The sequence below is a fragment of the Bos grunniens genome, chromosome 8, assembly GCF_055505025.1.
Source record: "Bos grunniens cultivar Pamir isolate PY7600 chromosome 8, Bosgru_T2T1.0, whole genome shotgun sequence".
Lineage (NCBI taxonomy): Eukaryota > Metazoa > Chordata > Mammalia > Artiodactyla > Bovidae > Bos > Bos grunniens.
This window is the reverse complement of record NC_141172.1, coordinates 29,506,790-29,531,654: the sequence shown is the minus strand read 5'-3', so window position 1 is coordinate 29,531,654 and position 24,865 is coordinate 29,506,790. Positions and strand designations below refer to the sequence as shown.

The window sequence follows — 24,865 nt, the reverse complement described above, 5'->3', positions numbered from 1 at the left end:
GATGCCGTTTCCTTTTTTTTTTTAACAAAGGAGAAAAAATATAGAAAAGAAAAAAGAAATAGTAAAGACTCTGCACAGTTTGGGGGCAACTTTCTGCTCACATAGGTTCATGGAAATTTGGTGGACTATGTACATGTAAGTTGATTTAGTCTTTTTCTCCTTTTCTGAAGTATTCAAATATGAAGATGTCTGGATATGAACAGCTCTTCTATAATGTCTGCAAAATTTAGAATTTTTTTTTCAAGTATATCCTGGAGAGATGATGCCCCTAGAATTTCCTTCCCTTCAGAAATCTCATTTATTACTGGGAGTTGAGAAGAAGGAGCTAGTTAAGAATGCTGCTGCTGATTGCCTCATTTCTCACCCTGTAGAATAGGGCTTGTACTGTGTGCATGCTCAGTCCTGTCTGAACTCTTTGCTATCCCAGGGACTTTAGCCTGCCAAGCTCCTCCGTCCATGAAATTTTCCAGGCAAGAATACTGGAGTGGGTTGGTGTTTCCTGCTCCAGGTGATCTTCTCAACTGAGGGATCGAACCTGCATCTCTTGTGTCTCCTACATTGGCAGGGGGATTCTTTACCACTGTTCCACCTGGGAAGAGAATAGGGTTTATGCATCTCCAAACATGCTAGATGTATGGAAAAAGGTTCTAAGATTCTTGTATTACATCTACAATACATTCAAATAAACTTCGTTTGCTTCCTTTACCACTACTTGTTAGCATTCTTGTTTCCATGACCTGTTTTGCATGTATGTGTGTGTGTGTGTATGGCTCTTTTACTGTTGTCAAGCTAGCCCTCGAATACTCAACTATTTGGATCAACTGTCTTGATTTGAGTTTTCCAGGTGGCACTACTGGTAAGGAACCCACCTGCCAATGCAAGAGAAGTGGATTGGAGCCCTGGGTTGGGAACATACCCTGGGGGAGGGCATGGCAACCCCCTCCAGTATTCTTGCCTGAAGAGTCCCATGGACAGAGAAGCCTGGTGAGCTACAGTCCATGGGGTCACAAAGCTTAGGATATGACTGAGGTGACTAAGCACACAGCACAATCCTTTGGAATATGGTTTTCAGTATTTGTCCTCCATCTCCCTATCCCCCATAGTACATTGTACTTGTCCCAATTGGCTTAATGAATTACAATGTGGCTGGTGGGCAAAAGGGAGATTTGAAACATTCACTTGCCTTGAAAGAACAAAACTCTCATATGGTTCCAGAATATGAAAGCCTATATAGGTCATGGTTCCTCTAAGATATCAGTGATTTATCATTCTTTAGGCCTCCCTTTGCAATACCTTTATAAGTAATTTTATTTAAATGAGAATTAGAATTCTTTTTTGAACCTTCTTTGTGCAAAAGTGGCAGGGGACATTCAATCAGCTGGTCTTGTAAGCTGTGAATATTTTCTTTGCTCTGGAATTTGCACTGGCAGGTAGAAGAGAGTGAGTAGTGGAGGTCTCTTGAACTTCTAGGGTACAGAATCAAGGATCTATTTCATAGGGTAGTTCCAAAGCATCCATAGTTGTGTGGGAGCTCCTCTATGCCTCCTGAAGTAATCAAGTTCCCAGGCTTTCTCTATATGTGGTTTTCTTTGAATGCTTCCCAGGTGATGTGGCTACATTTTATCATGGAAACTACCATATTTTATCAATCTAAGTTATTTATATTTTCACATTTTAGCTTCTCAGAAATTGAAATGCAATAATTGATGGTGCATCATAATTTGATTGCCAGTATATTTTTGTTCTTAGTGGCACATATGTTTGAGGTTCCATTTTATAATCAAAGTCATCTTAGATTCAGTGATTTACAGTCACTTCTTTAAGTGCACCTTCAAAGATTGTCTACCTTTCAAATCTAGAATTATAACAGGAATCACAATCTTGGCCATCTCTGTATTCTATTCCCCAAAGAAGAGCATTTTAAAACACACTTTAAAATAAAATGAATTTAAAAACTCACAAAATGTTTAGAAAACATTTCATGTTTCAATTTTTGTCATTTACTGTAAGTTGTTGTTCTGAAAGCTCTTTTCCTTTTAAACTCACTGCAAGTGTCCATAATAAATGAGGCCTTCATTTGAGAATGGTGAGCCATGGTAGTCAAATAACTACTGCTATATCATGTATCTTTACTTCCAACAAAAGAACATCCTGAATTGGATCCATGCATTTGATCTTGTCAATTACTGTGATAGTGAAAATGTCTACAATTTTGAATCAACTGTCGTGAGCCATTTAGTTATACTAGGGTCATGTCATGATATCATTAAACCTTAAAGTCCTTGTTCCAAAGATAGCTTATATATTAGATTATCTTCAAATATGCAAGACAAGTTTAATATTGCTCTCTAATGATTTGCTATGTTCTCTAGATATTTAATCTTTGTTTAGATTTGTGCTTAGTTTTGAATAAAGTTAGGAGAGGAGGATGGGGGACTAGAGGCGTTTATTGAGTGAAACCACCCTGAATCCTTCATGGCTACTGACCAAGCAGTAATGGAAAACGTGAACCAAGAAATAAAAATCTCAACAACATAGTAAAATCTGTTCTTCTCTGTCTATATATAAACCTTATGTGTTGGCTTTGGCAGTAGTTTGAACTTTGTCATTCCAATTAAGTTCCTGAAATTCACTAGATATCCCTTCTTTTTACGGGAAAACATCTGCAAGTGTATTTATCTGGTTATAAACAAGAATATGTTTTACTTTTCAAATGACATAGCAGAAATATTTATTTGTTACTAGCAATATATATCATTAGCCCACCACAAAAACCTGTGAGCACATGCTCATTATGAAAATAGCATTCATAAGTTTAAAAATATACTAACTAGAGAAACACACAGAGTGCTCTGTACCTTAGAACATTTTGATTGTACTGTTGAAAGAATTTCACTTTGTTGCACAGAAAACTGCTCTTAAACTTTCTTTGGGAAAGAAAAGTTTAAATCTTTGAAAACACACACACGCACACACACACACACATGCGAGTGCATATCTGTACTGTATTTTATGTACTTAAGATGAAACTTTTTTTTTTTCACTTTGTTAAAATTCTTGAATTTGATGCATCTTATAGTCAATGGCAAGGCAGGGTTGGATTGAAACCTTATCCCTTCTTTATGGTATAAAATAGGAAGTATTACAACCAATGCTCTTATAAATAAAATATAAAACTATGATAATGATGATGGTAAAGTAATAACTGCCAGTTATTATTTACCCTTGTGTAGGTACTATTTGAATACCTTATGTGATTTATTTAATATTCACAACTATCCTAAACAGCAGTATTGTTAGATCATTTCTATAGGTGAGGAAACTAAGATCTTGAGTCTAACTTGCCCCTACCACTAATGATACAAGTTGAGGTTAGGATCTGGATTCAGGTGTGCTGATGTGAAAGCTTGATCTTTTAAGAGGGGTGCAATTGACCAACTTAAAAAATAACAACTCATGTTCGCTTTTGTCTGAAAGCTTGCACTTACCAAGTATTGTACTTTCTGGGGCACTCACAATGATAATAAAGCTCGATTAATGATGTCATCATTAGGTGGTAAAACCCATCTTACTGTATCTTTAAAATTTCAGCTATTCAGGCAGAAAAGCTTGTCTTCTTTCAATTTATGTTTTCTGTAGACCTTTTTTTGGGTTAGACACAGAGCTGAGTAAATACTGCAGGCATATGATAAGGAAAGAGATTCAATTTAAATAAAACTAAGGAGCAAGACCTGGGTCAAGATTGAGGATCAGTAGCTCTGGGTTCTATTGTGGTGATCTTCTATCACTGTATTGCTGTGAACTAGGACCTCAAAGTCCTTTCCCGTGACTGGGCTTTTGCATAAGAATCCCTGAACTACATTTCAAGATTGTGATCATAAAATGAGATTAAATAAGAGAAAGTAGTTTACAAAGCACAAACAGCAGAAGATATATTTGGCACTATTCATTCCTAATGGATTCATAGACATAATCACTGACCAGAGATTTTTTTTCATGTAGATCTTGAGCCTCACAATAGAAGGCATGTGTGGGGGAAATAGAATTATGGTCTGATAATCTCAAATAAAACATTTCAGAGCTCTGTATAGCCATTTCATTAGCATCCATTAAATTAATATTGCTTCTATTTTAAGTTGGTGCAGAAGTAAGTGCAGTTTTGCATTGTTGAACTTTGCTGTTTGTAATTGGAATAGATTATTAAATAAATGCAGTTATGTTATACATCATTTTAATGCATATTTCTGGCTTTATGTTTTTCTGCTAATGACTTATTAATTGCTATTTATTTGAAATTTATTTTAGACTAGGGAAAGTATGTTAGACCAAAAGCAAATTTGAGCGATTTTCTTATTCCAGTTCAAAATGGGTTGTAAAGCCAGCCAAGAATGCAACAACAACGAATTTGGCCCAGGAACTACTAATGAACATACAGTGTGGTGGTGCTTCAGGAAGTTTTGCAAAGGAGACTAGAGCCTTGAAGATGAGGAGTGTAGTGACCAGCCATTGGAAGTTGACAATGACCAATGGAGAAGATCATTGAAGCTGATTCTCTTACAACTATATGAGGAGCTGCCCAAGTACTCAACATCAACCTTTCTATGGTCATTTGGCATTTGAAGCAACTTAGAAAGCTGAAAAAGCTTGATAAGTGGATGCCTCATGAGCTGACCGCAATTAAAAAAATAATAATCATTGTTTTTAAGTGTCGTCTTCTTTTATTCTACACAACAACAAACCATTTCTCGATCTGATTGTGATCTGTGATGAAAAGTGAATTGTATACGACAATTGGCGACAGCCCACTCAGTGGTTGGACTGAGAAAAACCTCCAGTACACTTCCTAAAGCCAAACTTACAACAAAACAAGGTAATGGTCACTGTTTGGTCGTTTGCTCCTGATCTGATCCATCTCAGCTTTCTGAATACTGGCGAAATCATTACATCTGAGAAGTGTGCTCAACAAATTGATGCAATGCACCAAAAACTGCAAGTCCTGCAGCCGGTGTTGGTCAACAGAAAAGGCCCAATTCTTCTCTACAACAACACCCAATTGCAAGTCATACAATCAATGTTCCCAAAGTTGAACAAATTGGACTTTGAAATTTTGCATCATCTACCATATTCACCTGACTTCTTACCAACTGTCACTTCTTCAAGCATCTTGACAAGGTTTTGCAGGGAAAGGAGTTCCACAACCTGCAGGAGGCAGAAAATGCTTTCTAAGAGTTCATCAAATCTGAAGGATGAATTTTTATGGCACAGGAATAAAGAAACTTATTTCTTGTTGGCAAAAATGTGTTGATTGCAATGGTTCCTATTTTGATTAATAAAGATGTGTTTGAGCGTATTTATAATGATTTAAAATTCACAGTCTGAACCCGCAATTATGTTTGCACCAACATAATACATACAGGTACAAATGTTCAGTTCTCTGTCTCAGTCTCTCTTGGTCTGTCTCTGGTATGGTGGATAATATATTACCTTTGGTTCTAGAGGCAAATAAATTTATTTGAGTTGCAGCTTTACCACTTATTCCACCGTGAACCTGTTGTATAACTTCTAAGAGTCTCAATTTTCTTATTTTAAAATGGGAATAACATCTTCCAAATAAGATCTTGTAAAGGACTGAATGGCATCAAGCACTTAGAGGAAGGCCTAACACATAGTAAAGATTTAATAAATATCGACTATTTTTGTCCTAATATGTTGCAACCATCCATTACTATTTTAATTGCACTGTAAATCCCATATGAACTCAGCAATTCTGATATGAAAAATGTGAAAATCCTATTCTAGGCACAATGGATGATATAGAAATAATTAAATACAGTGTATGATCTTGAAGAAATTACATGTAGTTTAATTTCTGCCAAATCAATTACTTCGCCCATTTAGTTCATCCAATTTAATATATTATAGAAAACAATGAGCTAGCATTTTTTAAAATGTATAGGCTGCCATTACATAATCTATAAAACCAACTTGGTCTAAGTAATTGTTCTGGACTAACCCCAGACATCCCCTTCTCTAGATGAGTCATCATGTTTACATCAGCAATTTGTCCTTGTAGCACTGGTTGAATGGCCAATTTCATTTCTTCTATTCTTATATGAAGCCAGCTATTTCTGAGCCTCTAGAAATCTTCTTCATTTTATCCATCTATCATTGGCCCCTAAATGGCTTTGCCAGACTAAATTCCTATGTCTGCTATATTACTGGCCATCCTGGAAGTCTCTTCAAATTTTTCCTGAAAATTTATTCAAGGCACCCTAAGATGACTTCTTTTATTCTTATACCCACACCGTCTTCATCTTTGGAAGGCAGTTAAAATCTGACTTTGGAACCACACCCCCTAAATTCAAATCCTAACCAGATTTATGGAGAAGGCAATGGCACCCCACTCCAGTACTCTTGCCTGGAAAATCCCATGGACAGAGGAACCTGGTGGGCTGCTGTCTATGGGGTAGCATAGAGTCGGACAGGACTGAGCGACTTCACTTTCACTTTTCATGCATTGGAGAAGGGAATGGCAACCCACTCTGGTGTTCTTGCCTGGAGAATCCCAAGGACGGGGGAGCCTGGTGGGCTGCCGTCTCTGGGGTCACACAGAGTCGGACACGACTGAAGCGCCTTAGCAGCAGTAGCAGTAACCAGATTTATGAACTTAGGTGAGTTACTTCTTTTTGCTTCAGTTTCCTCATCTATAAAACAGAATTCTTAACCATGGTACCTATTGTAGAGGGTAGTTGGAATAATTAAATAAGATAATATGTGTAAAGTAAATTGTGCTTGACACATAGTAAATACTATGTAAATGTTTGTTGTTTTTATTACTACTTTTGGTCAGTCACTGTGGGCTGTTGATACTGTCAGATGTCTTTATAATTTTATAATTTCAATCTATTAGATGATGTGAAGTAAGAACCAATCTGAAGATGGAACAAATATAGAAGAACATAGATCCAGATTAAAAATGATAAAGCTACAGTGAGGTGGGAAAGTTAGATAGGACAGTATTTCCAGTAGATGGAATCAAAAGTTGCCGGGGTCCAGACCCGGTGGATCCAGGGAATTCGAAGCGGGGACGGCGTCGGCGAGGATCAGGAAGCAACTGCTTAATTAAACGTTAATTAAGGATATAAAGAGTAATAAAATAAGGATAGCTCAGTGAGGAAATTCAGTGGAGAAAAGAGGCTGAATAATTCAGCCAGAAGGTGAGAGAAAGAACGACATGGGGAGACCAAGTTTCAGTGAACAAGGCCCGCACTTTATTTTCCAAAGTAGTTTTTATACCTTAAGTTATGCATAGAGTATAACGGGGGAAGGGGTAGAGTCATGCAGTAAGCCAGGCTTTCTTCCTGCTAACTTATCATATGCAAAAGCTTAGGTGATTTGCATCATTTTCTGGCCTGGAGGCCTGTTAACATTTTAAGACCCTTTCTTCAGAAAACTTATTTTTCTCTAAAGGTGATTAGTCAGGCGCCACCCTCAAAAGCATTAGATAAAGTTGCATTTCTACAGAGCAAAGGTGTGGTGGGCTATAACAAGAAAGAGAATTAACTCAAGGGTCCAAGGTTACAAACATTAAAGCTACTACTTACACCAATCATATTAATCAATACACTGCCAGGGACACAGCAGGTAAGGGATATGGAGACTTAGCAGCAAACATTGGCCCAACAAGTGAAAAACCCTTCACCAATACAATTTCTAATCAATCTTTTAACTGCTCAAAGGAATCTGTATTTAGACAGTTTAGAACATCTCATGCCTCTCACAGTTGGGAGGCTCTGAGCAATCACATGTGGCTGGAAAAACCTATTCAGGCAGGCTAGAGGACTTCCAAAGGAGTTTGTAGATTGAAACACTATCACACCCTGGAATTATTAACTGGAGCTGTAAGTTAACTCTTTCTTTCAGAGAGAGGTAGTGGGGTACAGCCCCCCGTAAAGTCAGAGGTGTAGGTGAGAGCACAAAGCAGAAAGTAGTCAGACTCTGGTTTTGGGGGTAGATGCTCAAGAATTACCAGGGGGACTCCTGAGGCTCGATCCTGCCTTTGCGTATGCCCAGCCTCCTTCCTCATGACCTTTGCCAGGGGCAGAGCTCCTGCTCCCGGCAAAAAGTCTCAAAAATCTGAAACTAGGAAGCTAGAAAGATAAACTGGAAAACAAGCATTTAAGCACACATGTGTGCTCAGTCATTACTTGACTCTTTGCAACCCTGAAAAGGTTGCAAAGGTTCCGCGTCTCCTGAATTGACAGGCAGATTCTTTACCACTGTGCCACCTGGTATTATGCTGTTCTTAGTTACTCAGTCATGTCTGACTCTTTTGTGACCCCATGGACTGACTGTAGCCCGCCAGGCACCTCTGTCCATGGGATTCTCCAGGCAAGAATACTGGAGTGGGTTGTCATGCTGTCCTCCAGGGGATCTTCCTGACCCAGGGATTGAACCCAGCTCTCCCGCATTGCAGGTGGATTCTTTACTGTCTGAGCCACCAGGGATGTCCAGTTTAAAACATAGCTGGAAAATTATCAGTAATCAGCATGGTGATGGGGATTTCATAGAGTGATGTACTGAAAGAGAGATTTGAAAGTCCTGAGGATGAATTAGGATGAAAGGCAGCAGTAGGGGTTTGGGACAAAAGGGAAGTGAGAACGAGCTTAAGCCATGTTGCTCAGGAGATTACCAACAGGGAAGATGAGCTTGCCTATTGCTTCTCAAAAAAAAAAAAAAAAGTAGGAATTATAAATGATGGAAAGGAAATAAAAGAGAGACAGGAGCAGGAGGTCATGGAGAGTCTTTTTGATGGGAGTCAAGAGACCGGGCTCTCCTAGTCCTAGCTTTTCTAAGGACCAAGGGCATGATCTTAGGCCTATTTTTGACATTACTGAGCTAGATATTTTTAAGATCCTAAAGTTATTTTGGGGCTTTACAGGTGGCTCAGAGGTAAAAAAATATCTACCTGCAATGTAGGAGAAGCGTGTTCAATCCCCAGGTCAGGAAGATCCCCTGGAGAAGGAAAAACTCCCTGGAGAAGGAAATGGCAACCCATCTCAGTATTCTTGCCTGGGAAATCTCATGGACCGAGGAGCCTGGTGGGCTATACAGTTCATGGGGTCGCAAAAGACTCGGACATGACTTAGCAACTAAACAACAACAAAAATTCTTTTTACCTCTAAATGCTGATGATGATATATGCTGAGACGAAGCTTGATAGGGAAAAGGTACAAAGGTCAAGTAACTTTTGTTCTTCTGAAAATGAAAGTCAAGGTCATCACCATGGACCAATATCACATACATGCACTTGGATGAATCTCATATGCTGAGTGAAAGAAGCCCACTGCAAAAACCTCACACTGTATCCTTTGGATTATATAGGTTCAAAAACAGGCAAAACTGACTTTGCATGCTAGAGGTTAGAAGAATTATTACCTTCTAGAGATGATATTGCCTTGGAAGGAACATTCTGGGGTGCTGAAATGTTCTCCAATGTCATCTATGTGGGGAATACACAGGTGTGTCCATAGGTAGGTAACAGGGATGGAGGTGTACCCTTGAGATTTGTGTACTTTATTATTATAAGTTGTACCTCAATAACAAAGGAAAATAAGGGAAAGTTCTACTTTTATTAAGTGAAAAGGTGAGAAATTGAGGGGCAAGTCAATTTCTACGGGAATAGTGCCTAGGTTACAGAGAGATGAATCAATTGTCTTGTAGAAGGTACATCGGAGAAGGCGATGGCACCCCACTCCAGTACTCTTGCCTGGAAAATCCCATGGATGGAGGAGCCTGGTGGGCTGCAGTCCATGGGGTTGCGAAGAGTTGGACACGACTGAGTGACTTCACTTTCACTTTTCACTTTCATGCATTGGAGAAGGAAATGGCAACCTACTCCAGTGTTCTTGCCTGGAGAATCCCATGGACGGGGAGCCTGGCAGGCTGCCATCTATGGGGTCGCACAGTCGGACACGACTGAAGCGACTTAGCAGCAGCAGCAGCAGGTACATGGATACATTAACTGCTTTCCAAGGTACATAGCTACTATTACTCATCTATCCTTCATTTGTACTAATTTTACAAATGTGTTCCGTATGCACTCATGGTATATAGTAATAATTATGCACAACATATATATAATATAAATATATGTATATATAGGCATTATATATGTACACATAAGAATAAATGTATTAGAACAGTGATATTCCAATAACTTTAAGTCCTGATGCTTCATGGAAGATATTCAAGGTCACTTTATAGGATGAAGGAAAGATGATCCAGCAGTTTGAGCTCTCTGCCCCATTTTATTTATTTATTTTTATTTTTTTGCCTCACAACACAGCATGTGGGATCTTAGTTTCCTGACTGGGGATCAAACCTGTCCCCAAATGTCCCCTGCATTGGAAGTATGGCATCCTGACCTCTGGACCACCAGGGAAGTCCCTCCCTGCCCATTAGTGGTCAGTGCAGTTCTACTTTAATCTGTTGTATAAATTGTGGTTTGGCCATTAGAATTAATACGTAAACAGATTCCACTGCTAAAAATGCTTGAAAATATTGTGGGAAGTTGCACATGAGATATATATAACTTACCTGTGATTTAAAATCTCATTAAACACACACACACACACCAGACGGTGGGGAATTTTGATTGAAGCCCTGGTAGGAACTCTGAGAATCAGAATTCAAAGTATGTTTGTGTCCTCTTCTAACTAAATGCCCTATGCTTGCTTTGGGGTGTTGGAAACATGAATGGGTAAAGTCTTTATCCTTAAGTGGTTCAAAAGCCATGATAAAAGGCCCCTTAAATCAAGTCACAGTGTTTCTGATCTTCCAACGGTAAAGATTCAGGATGAAAGAAGTGTGGCATTTTTTCTGTTTTGTGTGTCTTTCCTGATTTCTCATTCCCTGATAAAGAAAAAGCTTTAACTCTCCCTTCTGGCAGAAGAAATTTTGCTCTTTTGTTGAGTTTCTAGAGCAGGGTATACATAAAGAAAGCTGGAAGGACAATGTATTTTATGAGAGTTTTATGGAGTGATTGTTGCAGGGGAGGAGGAAGGAGGCACCTACAATGAACGCTGTTAGTACTATATTCCTAACCATGTATCCTACCAGCTGAAGCTTCCTGTTTTCACCACCTTTGACAGCACCTCTGTCTCCCCACCCTGCAGGTTCATTCTTCTTTCCATCTGTTCAGCTGACACTCATGACATTCATCAGGCATTTGTTTTCATATCTTTCTGGACTTAAATACTGTTCATTGTTTTTGTGCTTACTCAGAACTCATGTCCATCATCGGCATGGTAACTGCCTGTAACACGCTAGATTTTATCCTTAGTAAGTTTCCTTTTCCAGGGACCTACTGGATATTTAAAAGTTCCTAATCATGAAAGTTGGCAAAGACTTTTACCAAGTCTTTGTCTGAGTGTTTATGTGTGTGTGTGCATGTGTGAGAGGGAGAGAGAGAGAGAGAGAGAGAAAGAGAAAGGAGAAGAGAGTCAAATCGTCTTCTTAAATACCTATATACCTTGATTAATGAGGCTGGCCACATTTTATGTTTATTCCTTTTCAGGTACCTTGGCATCTTTATGTACAAACACTGCTTCAATTAAAATAAATGGATTTAAAATATTTTAAAATTATAAAATCATTTCAGTTGCAGCATTTTATTTTCCATTAAAAATTCCCAGTGTGGGCTGTATGAGCCAATGGATGCTTTGGCTATCGTCTTATTATTTTAAGTATCTCTGTACTTTATGTTAAATTTTTGCTCATAGGTTTGATGCTGGCTAACCAAAATCAAGGGAAAAAGTCTCTAATTTGTACCTTCATACTATGAATTATTTTCCAAAAGGTGAACATGTTTTTAATCTGTGATGATATAATTTATGTTCTAATGAGCATGGAGTCTTAGAGGATCAGATTAGTGAAGCATTGAGCAGTTGGAACAGCAGATCACATTCCTGGACTTCCCACACAAATGTTTCCATGTACTTCAGTCCTTTCCAAAACCTCAGATTTCCTATAACCTCATGAGAAGCCTCCTGCTGCTATTCTTTCCTGATAAGCTCCAGATATATTTATTTTACTGTCTCACCTTCTCCATAAAATGGAATTAGAAGGAAACAAGGGGCTCTTGGCTTTTACAATTTATTACTCTTCAGAGAATTAATGTTTGTACTTTTGAGCCACAGCAACCTTTGTTCAGACAAAACATTATACTAAAGCGAAGGGTGGAAAACAGATAAAACTTAGCTGCTCCAGGTGAATTAGGGTGGGAGCCCACAACTCTGGCAACTGGGTCCATTCCCATCTAACACAAGTTCCAGAACAGCTCCCCTGGGCAGTATGGAATCTGTAGGCTCTGTTGATTGAGCACAGTGGTCCTCAATCCTGTTTGCCTGTTAGATTACCTGAGGAACTTGTTAAAAATATCCCTGCTCAGAACCCACACCCAGATATTCTGATCCAACCGATACGGGTTAGGGAAGACAATCCTCCCTGCTGCCCCCTACCACCACCAGGGCTCCAGATGTTGTAATATGCAGCCATGGTTAAGAACTACTGCTTCAAATCAGTGCTGCTCAAATTTGAGTGTGTATTAGCATCACCTTGGAGCTTGGTCAAATACAGCTGGCTGGACACCACCTCCAGAGTTCCTGATTGGGTAGGCCTGAAGACCCCAGGGGATACTAATTTTGCTAATCATTGAGAACCACTGCTTTGGAGAAGTGGTAAAAATTGGTCTGGATTATATCACCTCTGCTAGTGTTAGGTCACTTCAGTCATGTCCAGCTCTTTGAGACCCCATGGACTGTAGCCCGCCAGGCTCCTCTGTCCATGGGGATTCTCCAAGCAAGAATACTGAAGTGGGTTGCTGTGCCCTCCTCCAGGGGATCTTCCTGATCCAGGGAGTGAACACTGGGTCTCTTATGTCTCCTGCATTGACAGCTGGGTTCTTTACCACCAGTGCCACTTGGAAAGTCCAAAAAAATACAAGGAAGTAAGAGGAAATCAGTGGTGGCCAAGGGTGGGATGGGGGAGGGATGAATAAGTGGGATAGGTGGGCTATGTGGCTGCCACCCAGACTCAGAAACCAGGACCATATGGCAACAACCCTGTGGGCACACAGTCCACTCTGCTTCTCAACACCCTCCTCTCCTTCTGGCCCAGGCAGGTGCTGGGAAGCTTCTGGGCCGACCTACACCTGAAGAGGAGAGCTCAGATCAGGTGAGCGCTGTCCCTTGGTCACAGGTGCTCTGATTCACAGACACGGGCCCTGCTGCCCCAGACAGGTGGTCCTGAGAGGGCATGTGCACCCCTGAGAGGGGTCCAGGGACCCCCGGACAGAACACCATCCCCTTCTCGATGGTGTCCTTCAATGAAGGAGTGAATATAAAGTCCAAGCAATGAGAAGGTTAGGAGCCCCAAGACAGGCTGGGCCACTGAGAAGTTAAACACACTCTGAAGACTGGGTCTGGCAAGTTTAAGGACAACAAAAAAAAGCAGTTTTTTTTTGTTTTTTTTTTTTTACCATCACTGACATGTCTCACAAAAACAGTGCAGACTAGCCTGGCTGCCTTTGCAGGACTTGGCAATGATTCAAGATGGGTTGAAAAAGAAGGACCATGTTTTGTAATGTGTTTCTGAGGTCTCCAGGAGAAGGTTTGAAATCTACACTCTGGTAATAAGCAAGCAATTCAGGGCCAATATAGATCTAATCTTAAATTACTATTTTCTATGTTACCCAACTACATGGAAAGTAAGCAAAAAAAAAAAAAAAAAGGTTAATTCTAACTTGGACCCAAACTGTATCAAAACCCATTGCCACCGGCCACTTCTGCAAGGACTTGAGGAAAAATCAACTTCTATTGTGTTTGCTCTTCTCTACCCTTTTAGGAGTTGAAAAGTGTAAATCTTACGTCCAGAAGTGCCATTTTATAAGATAGCACTTGTTCTGGGAAGGCACGTGGGGTCTGGGACTGTGATTCTTTCTCTTTCTCAGTGAAGCCTCGACCCTCAAATCTACCACAGTGTTTTACAGAACAACAAGTTATACTGGAATCAACTTCCCAAACTATCGGACACTGAGACAATAAAAAAGAAGACTTAAAGTTAAGAAATGGACAAACATGATAGAATCGGCACAGAGTGAATCATATAAGTCCATGCATCATGTTGGGCAACTCAGAACAGATGAAGAGCTGCATTTGCTTTGAGAGAGTTGACCAAAGCATCACTAGGCTTCCACTTGCCATTGGTATCTCTTCCCATGCCCTTCTACTAGTTTCCGGACAGATGAGGTCTAGGGAGTGGGGTAGTAAAATATCCATTTCATGCCAATCATTGGAAGGCAACCATTTGGAAAAATTCATTAACAAATATGAAAGGTTAAACAATTTAGGGACTCAAGTATACTTCCCTCCTGAATATCACCTTGGATACCTGACAAGCTCAGTTACTTAGAATCACAGAGCAGATAAATTCAAGCTAGGTGTCTACAAGGCATCTCCTTGAACTGAGAAGATGGGTGGTTACAGAGCCTTGGTACTGAATCCTACCATAAACACAGGCGTAATAAGGCAGGAGTCAGTGAGAAGGGTCCATCCAATGAGCCCCCTCATTGCCTGCAGTGTGCACACTAACAGAGGCAAGAGCTTGGAGACAGGCTGGTTGGCACGGAATGACTGATGCTAACTCCTAGGGGTTGAATGGTGTCTTCTCGAAATTCATATATTGAAGTCTTAACCATCAGTATCTCAGCATGCAACTAAATTTGGAAATGGGGTCCCTGCAGATGTAAATAGTTATTAATATCATGAGATCCTTAGATTAGGCCCAAATCCAATATGATTAGTGTCCTTATTAAAGGGGGACATTTGGACACTGAAACAAATACACACAAATGCCAGGTGAAGATGAAGGCAAAGACGGAAGTGATGCTTCCACAGGCTAAGAAACCATCTTGTAAACACCTTGATATTAGACTTGGCTACTATGAGACTGGTGGCAATAAAAGCAATAACAACAATAATGCCTAGCTAGTATTTCTTTTGCACTTTACATTATATTCTGAGCTATTTACATGTGTTTTATTTGTTAATTATTATGGAGCCCCAGTGAGATAGAGAATAAAATATTACATATTAAGAAACCGAGTTTCAAAGACGACAACTTGTGTAAGGCCAATAAGCCAGCAAGGGTGAACAGCCAGGTTTGAACTTCTGCCCAGGAGACCCACAAGTGCCTGAGCTCTCCATGGCACTCCAGGACTCCTGGATGCTTTGTTTCTAAACTTCAGTGCATTTGCCTTCCACCCAAGAATGGGCTCTTCTAGGGCCTTCTAGGAAGTGCTCACTTAGGTATGTGAAAGAAATTGCTTATGACATGCAACTAAGAGATATGGCCACTAGAGATGAAAACAGTCTTCAGATACTAAGATGGTTTTCAGTCTTCCTCAGAGTTACTGAAAGCAAATGCTCAATTTTACTATTTCATCTGAAAACAAAATAATAATCCTCATTCCAAGGAATAAGTCAACCCACCTTGATTCTGGGTAATATGGCCTTAATCATGACTTGACACTTCATAAAAGATGTTAGGTTGATGGGAAAGATATAATTGTCACCAATATTAGGCAAAATACAGTACATCAGACTATAACATTATGCATATACCACAGTTCCAATCAATCCCCAAAGAAAGAAATGATTCAGATCATTAACAATGGTTATTCATGGCTGATATAGTGAGCAATCACTGTTTATTTTTTTTATCCCTCTGAATGTTCCAATTTCCTTAAAATGAGCACATACGTCTTTTTTAACCAGAAAAATAGATTATCACCAGATACTGTAGGCCCTGCCAAATATCTCAGCACAGCAAAATGGTTACCTCCCTGAATTTCAGTGGCTAAACCTTTCCTGGTCCCATCAATATTCCTGTAACACATTTTATCCTTAACAGTTACATTTCTTCCCTTTTCCATCACTTTCAAAACATTTATCTCCTTTGTCTCTGTTTTTATTAGTGTGGGCATATAGTATATTATGATTGAATGTACTAAAGGAGATTTGTGGCTTTGATTTCATTTTTGGTGAGCGCGTAAAAACAAAACTGATGGTTTTTCCTTATGCATAAAGTATCTTTTATGGTGCAGTTGGTTTTAAAGTATTCTCAAGTTCCACTCCAAACCCCACCCATGTGCTGAAGTTTATTAGAAAAGGAATTATCTGAAAGCTCTGAATAGAATAAAGTTACTGAGTAAGAAGGGGTTTTCTGACCATCTAGTCCAACTTTCTTTACAACTGAGGGGATAGATACCAGAATGACTCGTCCACAGTCATTCAATCACCCCAGACTAGAAATCCAGTCAGATCAGATATAAATGAGGGGCCCACAAGGTATTGTAGTAGGTAATAGTCATCTAATTGGATGAAAACTTATTTTATTAGCTGATGCCAAGGGTCTTCCTAAGGAAGAAATCGTTTGCTTTAGGAAAACGCCTTGGAAACCTGCTTAGGGCTAAAGTTGAAGACTTAAGGCAACGGGAGAGAGAACTATCCTGCTCTGTGTGAGAAATGAGCATGGTTTTAGTGTGGAAACTAGAGCCCATTCAGTTGAAATAGCCAAGGGGATTTTAAGAACAGAGATGTCCAATATTTGATTTTATGTTGTCCCAACAGTGGAACAACTGTTAATATGAGCTGCAGAGTGAGCACAGATTTACTACAGTCAGGGAATCATGGGAAACATCAACCACTAATTAATTACAGAAATATGGGGGACGGCATTGAATTTGCCATAGGGCAAATAATGGCGTTTTGATACAGCTGTCTCTACATTTTTGGATACAGGTTGTCCCCAACGATCATATGAGGTGTACAGTATAGTAGCTATCAGCGATTATACAGCTTTTAATGCAACAGGTACTGCCATAGCAACTTTTCATCTATTATTTATAATACTTAGACCATCTCTACAAAGTAGGTGCTATTATCCCTTATTTTTAGATTAGGACATACAGGTTCAACGAAGTACATAATTAGATGCAAATGTTGCCTTCTCCATGTACTTAGCAGGGTAATCTTGAACAGGTCATGTAATCTCTGAGCATTTGTTTTCTTATTTATGTAATGAGGATAATAAGTGCCTGAAGATTTAACATGTAACCTACTATGAAAATCACCTAACACAATGTCTTAAATATAAAGAATGCTCAATAAATGGACTAATAATGGACAATAGGACAAACTAAACAAGTTTGTAAATGTTTCTTAAAATAGAATGGGGCATAGTTAACAGAACTAAAATACAATACATTCTCTATTCATTCTTATTGACATGATTGATGAAAAAGTTAAATGAAATAGCCCATTATAACCTGACACCAACACATTTTCTCCCATTTCTAAAATTTAATTTGATATAGACTGGGATTACAAAAAGCTTCATTATATTTTATACTTTTTACATCCCTCTCTTAGTTCCTCTTATTTTCAATCTCCTTCCCTGTTCTTCCTTAAAAGGTTTTTGACATTAGACAATGGTTTCAAATAAAGTGAATATTATTTCAGAACTCAAAGCAGGTTCCCTGGACTGTAGCCCTTGCAGAAAGATGTGAGGTTTATGTTCTTTACAGCTGCAGTGTAAGGTCCTTGAAAGTAGAGATTTTGGTTTTGTGCATTGATGTCTCTCAAGTGCATAGGACGGTGCTGGACGTGTAGGAGACCTTCAAAGAGTATTTATAGAATGAGTGAAAAAGTTTCTAAAAAATTCAATGTATCAATTCTTCTTTTGTTATACCATGGAATTGTACTGCTGGTAATAGGGCTCTAAAATAAGTTTTTGCTGGCAGAGCTCAACAGTGGTTTGTAGTGGAGCCTCTAGAGGTGATGGGAGACAGGATGCTCCTCCATAGGGAGAAAACACCGCCTGCTCAAGAGCTGGTCCCAAACACAGGCAGTGAACATCATAATCTCTAAGGTATTAGTGACCAACTGTAGCTCTGTTTCCTGGATGAGGAAAGTGAGCTGTAGCAAGAAAGTTATAGAATGAAGTACAGAAGTACTTATGTCATTTGTGGTTTTCAGACCTGTTGACCAAAAAGACTCTGTTTATTTCAACAGTTGTTTGAACTGTCTGACATTTAATAGCCTGGTTACTTTATCAGCTCATGGGAAAGAACAAAGCTTGAATTCTGATTTACCTTTTCTTCTTTCTTTATTCCTTACCCTACTTCCTTCTTCTTCTTTTTTTTTTTTTTTTGGTAATCCGGTAATTCTCCCCAGAGACTAATTTAACTTCATGGATTTCTAAATTAGAAGGGTTTACTGAAGTCTTTCTTTGAAGACTCTGTGCAGGCTAGCTGTGGCACTCTGACAACAACAATTTGAATTTAGTGTCATTCACGGGAAATGCTTAAGAAGCTGGCAATCCCAACATCTCTGCTATCTGCTGTGTTAAAATTTAAAGAACCCTCACTAGTGCTTTTGCAGCCCCCAAAGTAGACACCCCGACCTTGAACTTTGACTTTCCAACTCCCTCTGCTCACTTTGGAGAAAGAAATGCTGTTCCCAGAATTGCTTTTTTAGAGAAGTCCGTTGTCTTAATAACTTTTGATAAAAGCCCAACAATTCTTGCTTACTCTCACACAGGTTTTAGTGGAGGTAACCTGGGAGAGACTATGGCACCATAAAATCTCAGCACCAGTAAGAAACTGTCCTTGGACGGACAATATCCTATGCCATTGTTAAGAGGTTTAGCAGGAAAACTGGAGTCTCCTTGACTCGATCAGGCAGCTACAGGGGCGTTCCCAGAACCCCCATCAGAAGATTGTTGGATTAACACTGGAGTCAACCAGTCTCACAGATGATCTCTGGGGACTAGAAAGCTAAAAATATATCCCTAAGACACTGATAGTTTATAGAGAACAGACGGGAAGATCTGCAAGCTTTGCCATATAAACATCTGTGAGATTAATAATGAATTTTAGAAACGGTACACATATAGATGATATTACAAGGATTTGTAGGTAAGAAATAAAGCATATCAGCTTCTAAGTCCAATCTCCTCCAAATCTTTTTCTCTTCTCTGTTTTTCATCAATCAGTTGAGGTCACACAGCTGTGATTCAGACTCTGGTGACACAGATGAATCAGAGATGGCACGGGAGTCCAGAATTCTTGGCCAGCCTTACAACAGATTGTTCATCTATCAACCAGAAATGATGCCGTTCTCTGATTCAGCTATGGTGGGCCCAACTGTGGGCTAGTCTATTTTGGAATTATTCCTGTTACTTAGGAAGAACCTTTTATCATCTTGCTGTTTCTCCACTTAATACCTATTGAAAAAAAATCAATAATAAGAAAAGTGTCCATAATTCTTCAAGTGTCCCCCCAAATGCCTGGGTGCTACCATGTTATTTTCCATTATGTAGCTTTGTATATGAAACACTTCTCTCAGTTCAGGTTGAAAAAATAACATCTGATGTATCCAGAAAAACAAAGTAAAATTGGTGTTATAAATTATTAAATATTTTATTGAGCCCCAACTTTAGACATTGGATTCCTTACTAGCCATGTACTAGGTCTTGGGTATCTCTCAAGCAGGCTTCCGATCAAGTTAATTTTAATTCACTTTCACTTAAAAAATTATTGGTTAAGAGTTGGACTTTAGAGTTTACCTGTCTACAGTCCATTAGCAGCTGAACCACTTATTTGTTAGAAATATTTGTGCCTTAGAAAAGTTGTTTAACTTTGAAGAATCACTTTCCTCATCTCTAAAAAGAAGAGAATAATATTTTACTGGTTGGCTATGAGAAATAAATGAGATAATGTACATCAAATGCTTAGTCCCCAAGGTAAATGGCAGTGGGCCAAACAGTTTCATGTTAGAGGCCTAGGACTTGACTTAGAAAATGAGGCTCACAGCTCAGAATAAATCAAGCATTGAGAATCAAATAAGTGCTGGATATTCAATGTTTAGAGTAGCAGTGTTTGTAGAGGACTGCCAGCTCTCATCCAGCAGTTAGGAGAAGCAAGTCCACTCCTGGATAGAAGTGGGTGACAGGGGAGGAGCTGAAAGAGTCAGTTGTAAGTTGTGGGAGTACAGTGCTGGTAAGGAAAAGCCAATCCTTCATTTCATTTTCTTGTAGAAGAGAGGACAGTAGTATTTCCCCTCATTTAAGTCAATTGAGAGGTGCCTCCAGATTTGGGGGAGCAGTAATATGGCGCCCCACATGCTTTCTGTCTAGCTGCCAGCTTGGCTACCTTAATTTTCCTTCTAATGTAGGGGTAACAGTATTGGAGAGAGACATGGAGATTTCTAAGTGGGAAAAAGGGTTTCTGTAGGACCACATACACTAAACGGGAAGGAAGAGCTCATAGGTCAGATGAAAACAGAGGACCAGTGATGCCAGGAGATCCAAGGGAGCACTGGGGTCCCTTGGGTGAAGACAGGGAGTTTCCCAAGGAATTAGTAATGAATGCTCAGAGAGAAGACGGCTTTGCATAGAATATGAAGGTGAATCTCTTAAATGAATGACTGAATAATAAGAACAAAATAAAGCCATTTAATAACTGTCATGAAACAGAATGTGTAACATTTTAAGCATTTGTGAGGGCCAAATAGGATCAATCTATTTATAGAGCATCCCATCCAACAGCAGCATTTTTCTCAAGTGCACATGGAACATTCTCCAGGATTGACCACATGCTGGCCCACAAGGTAAGCCTTGGCAAATTTAAGAAAATTGAAATCATATCAAGCATCTTTTCTGATCACATGCTATGAGATTAAAAATAAACTACAAGGAAAAAACCCTAAGAAACACAAACCTGTGGTGGCTAAACAAAATGCTACTAAGCAGACACTGGATCACTAAATAAATCAAAAAATAAATTTAAAAAATTACCTACAGACAAATGAAAATGAAAGCACAATGGTCCAAAACTTATGGGATGTGGCAAGAGCAGTTCTAAGAGGGAAGTTTAGAGCAATACAATCTTACCTCAAGAAAAAGAAAAATCTCAAATAAACAACCTAACCTTGCACCTTAATAAATAGAGAAAGAAAAACAAACAAATCTAAAGTTAGTAGAAGGAAGGAAATCATGAAGATTAGAGCAGAACAAATGAAATAGAGACAAAGAAAACAATTATATAGATAAATGAAACTAAAAGCTGGTTCTTTGAAAAGATAAAATCAATATATCTTTAGCCAGACTCATCAAGAAAAAAAGGGAGAAGACTCAAATCAGTAAAATTAGAAATAAAAATGAAGTTACAACTGACTCCACAGAAATACCAAGGCTCACAGGAGACTACTATGAACAAGTATATGCCAATAAAATGGACAATGTGGAAGAAATGGAAAAATTCTTAGTAAGTTACAGTCTCCCTAGACTGAACCTGGAAGAAATAGAGAATATGAACAGACCAATCACAAGTACTGAAATTGAAACCATGACTAAAAACCTCCCAAAAAACAGAAGTCCAGGACCTGATGGCTTCACAGGTGAATTTTATCAAATATTTAGAGAAGGGTTAATGCCTATCCTTTTGAAAATGTTCCAAAAATTCAGACAGGAAGGAAAACATCCCAACTCATTTTATGAGGCCACCATCACCCGAATACCAAAACCAGATGAAGATACTACAAAAAAAGAAAATTACAGGTCAGCATCACTGATGAACAGAGACAAAAATCTTCAACAAAATACTAGCAATCCATATCCAACAATACATTAAAAAGATCAGACACCATGAACAAGTGGGATTGATCCTAGTGATACAAGGACTTGTCAACATTTTCAAATCAATCAATGCAATACATCATATCAAAAACTGAAGAATAAAAACCATATGATCATCTCAATAGATGCAGAAAAAGCTTTTGACAGAATTTAGCACAAGTTTATCATAAAAACTCTCCAGAAAGTGGGCACAGAGAGTACATACATTAACATAACAAAGGCCATATATGATAAACCAACAGCTTGCATCATACTCAATGGTGAAACACTGAAAACATTCCCTTTAAGATCAGGAATAAGAGAAGGATGTCCACTCTTACCATGTTTTATATAACATAGGTTTGGAAGTCCTAACTTCAGCAATCAGAGAAGCAAAAGAAGTAAAGGGAAACCAAATTGGAAAAGAAGAAGTTAAACTCTCACTGTTTGCAGATGACATGATACTATAAGTAGAAGATCCTGAAGATGCTGCCAAAAAACTACTAGAGCTAATCAATGAATTTGGTAAAGTTACAGGTTACAAAATTAATCTGCAGAAATATGTTGCATTTCTATACACTAACAATGAAAGATCAGAAAGAGAAATTCAAGAAACAATTCCATTTACCATTGCATGAAAAAGAATATAGTACCTAGGAATAAACATACCAAAGGAGACAAAAGATTGCACTCTGAAAACTATAAAAAGCTGATGAAAGAAATTGAAGAAAAAATAAACACATCAAAAGATATACCATGTTTGTGGTTTGGAAGAATCACTATTGTCAAAAGGACTATACTACCAAGGCAATCTACAGATTCAATAGTATCCCAAATTACCAATGGTGTTTCTCATAGAACTAGAAGAAAAAAAATCTCAAAATTTGTATGGAGACACAGAAGACCCTGAATAACCAAAGAAATCTTGAAAAAGAAAAAAATGAAGCTGGAGGAATTGGCTCCCTGACTTCAGACTATACTACAAAGCTACAGTCATCAAAACAATATGGTACTGACCCAAAAATAGAAATACAGATCAATGGAAAAGGATAGAAAACCCAGAAATAAGCCCATGCACCTGTAGTCAATTAATCTATGACAAAGGAGGCAAGACTACACAATGCTGGAAAGACAATCTCTTCAACAAATAGTGCTGGGAAAACTGGACATCCACATGAAATAAAATGAAATTAGATCATTCCTTAGCTCCACACAAAAGTAAGCTCAAAACAGATTAAAGGTCTATATGTGAGACCAGACACTATAAAAATCCTAGAGGAAAACACAGGCATGACACTCTCTGACATAAACCGCAGCAACATCTTTTTTGATTCATCTTTCAGAATGATGAAAATTAAAGCAAAAATAAACAAATGTGGCCTACTTAAACTCAAAAGCTTTTGCATAGCAAAGGAAATAATAAACAGAACAAAAAGACAACCCACAGATTGGGTGAAAATATGTGCAAATGATATGACTAATAAGGGATTAGTCTCCAAAATTTACAAACAGCTTATGATCCTTAATAGCATCAAAACAAACAACCAACTCAAAAAAGGGGCAGAAGACCTGATTAAACATTTCTTCAAAGCGGACATACTACAGATGGCCAATAGGCACATGAAAAGATGTTCAACATTGCTAGTTATTATAGAAATGTAAATCAAATCTACTGTGAGATATCAGCTCACACTGGTCAGAATGGCCAAAATCAAAAAATCCACAAACAACAAATGATGGAGAGGGTATGGAGAGAAGGGAACCCTCCTGTACTGTTGGTGGGTATGTAAGTTGGTACAGTCATTATGGAGAAGAGTATGGTGATTCCTTACTAAAAATAGAGCTACTATTTGGCCTTACAATCCCACTCCTGGGCATATATCCAGAGAAAAGCACGGTCTGTAAAGATACATGTACCCCAATGTCATCGTGGCACTGTTTACAATCACCAAAACATGGAAGCAACCAAAATATCCATCAACAGAGGAATGGATAAAGATGTGGTACATCCATACAATGGAATAATACTCAGCCATTAAAAAGAATGAAATAAGGCCCTTTGCAGCACATGGATGAACATGGAGAGTGTCATACTGAATGAAGTAAGTCCCAGAAGCAGAAATATCATATGACATCCTTAGATGTGGAATCTAAAAAGAAATGATACAAGTGGAAATAAAAGTCACTCAATCATGTCTGACTCTTTGTGACCCCATGGACTGTATCCTCCAGGCCAGAATACTGGAGCGGGTAGCCATTCCCTTCTCCAGGGGATCTTCTTAACCCAGGGATTGAACCCAGGTACAAGTGAACTTACTTATAAAACAGAAAGAGATTAACAGACTTAGAAAATGAACTTACGGTTGCTGGAGGAAGTGATAGGAACTTTGAGAAGATCACATACACACTGCTACATGTAAAACTGATGACTGACAAACATCTATTGTACAGCACATGGGACTCTGCTCAATGTTATGTGCCAGCCTTGATGGAAGGGGAGTTTGGGGGAGAATGGGTACATATGTATGCATGGCTGAGTCCCTCTGCTGTTCGCCTGAAACTACCACAACTTTGTTAATTGGCTATACCCCAATCCAAAATGTTTTTGGTGTTAAAAATAATAAAAATAAAAATTAAAAAAGGATCAGTCTAAAATATTGGTATGTTTCTTCTGATTTTGTGATGTGTATTGTCTTCATGAAATTTCTATAGGCTTAGACCAGTGTTTCTCAATCTTAAATTTTCTTTTGTCCTCATAGAAGCCTTTTTTTTTTTTTAGTGGGTGAACAATCCAACGCTTGGTGACTTCTGCTTCACAATGATAGGAAGAGCCGAGATGGAAGGATCAAAAAGCGACGTCGCTATGAACGCTTGGCTGCCACAAGTCAGTTATCCCTGTGGTAACTTTTCTGACACCTCCTGCTTAAAACCCCAAAGGTCAGAAGGATCGTGAGGCCCCGCTTTTACGGTCTGTATTCGTACTGAAAATCAAGATCAAGCGAGCTTTTGCCCTTCTGCTCCAAGGAAGGTTTCTGTCCTCCCTGAGCTCGCCTTAGGACACCTGCGTTACCGTTTGACAGGTGTACCGCCCCAGTCAAACTCCCCACCTGGCACTGTCCCCGGAGCG

The 24,865-nt window shown here is 38.9% G+C and overlaps 1 protein-coding gene across 1 annotated transcript in view; it reads right to left on the bottom strand.

The window, feature by feature from the left end:
• Window positions 1-4,677: 4,677 nt before the first annotated feature.
• LOC147366884 (uncharacterized) overlaps window positions 4,678-24,865 on the bottom strand; it is a 636,757-nt gene continuing 616,569 nt past the window's right edge. Inside the window, exon 4 of the mRNA XM_086415110.1 lies at window positions 4,678-5,199. Coding sequence (XP_086271236.1) covers window positions 5,113-5,199 — 87 coding nt within the window. The 3' untranslated portion in view covers window positions 4,678-5,112. The remainder of the gene's footprint in view (window positions 5,200-24,865) is intronic.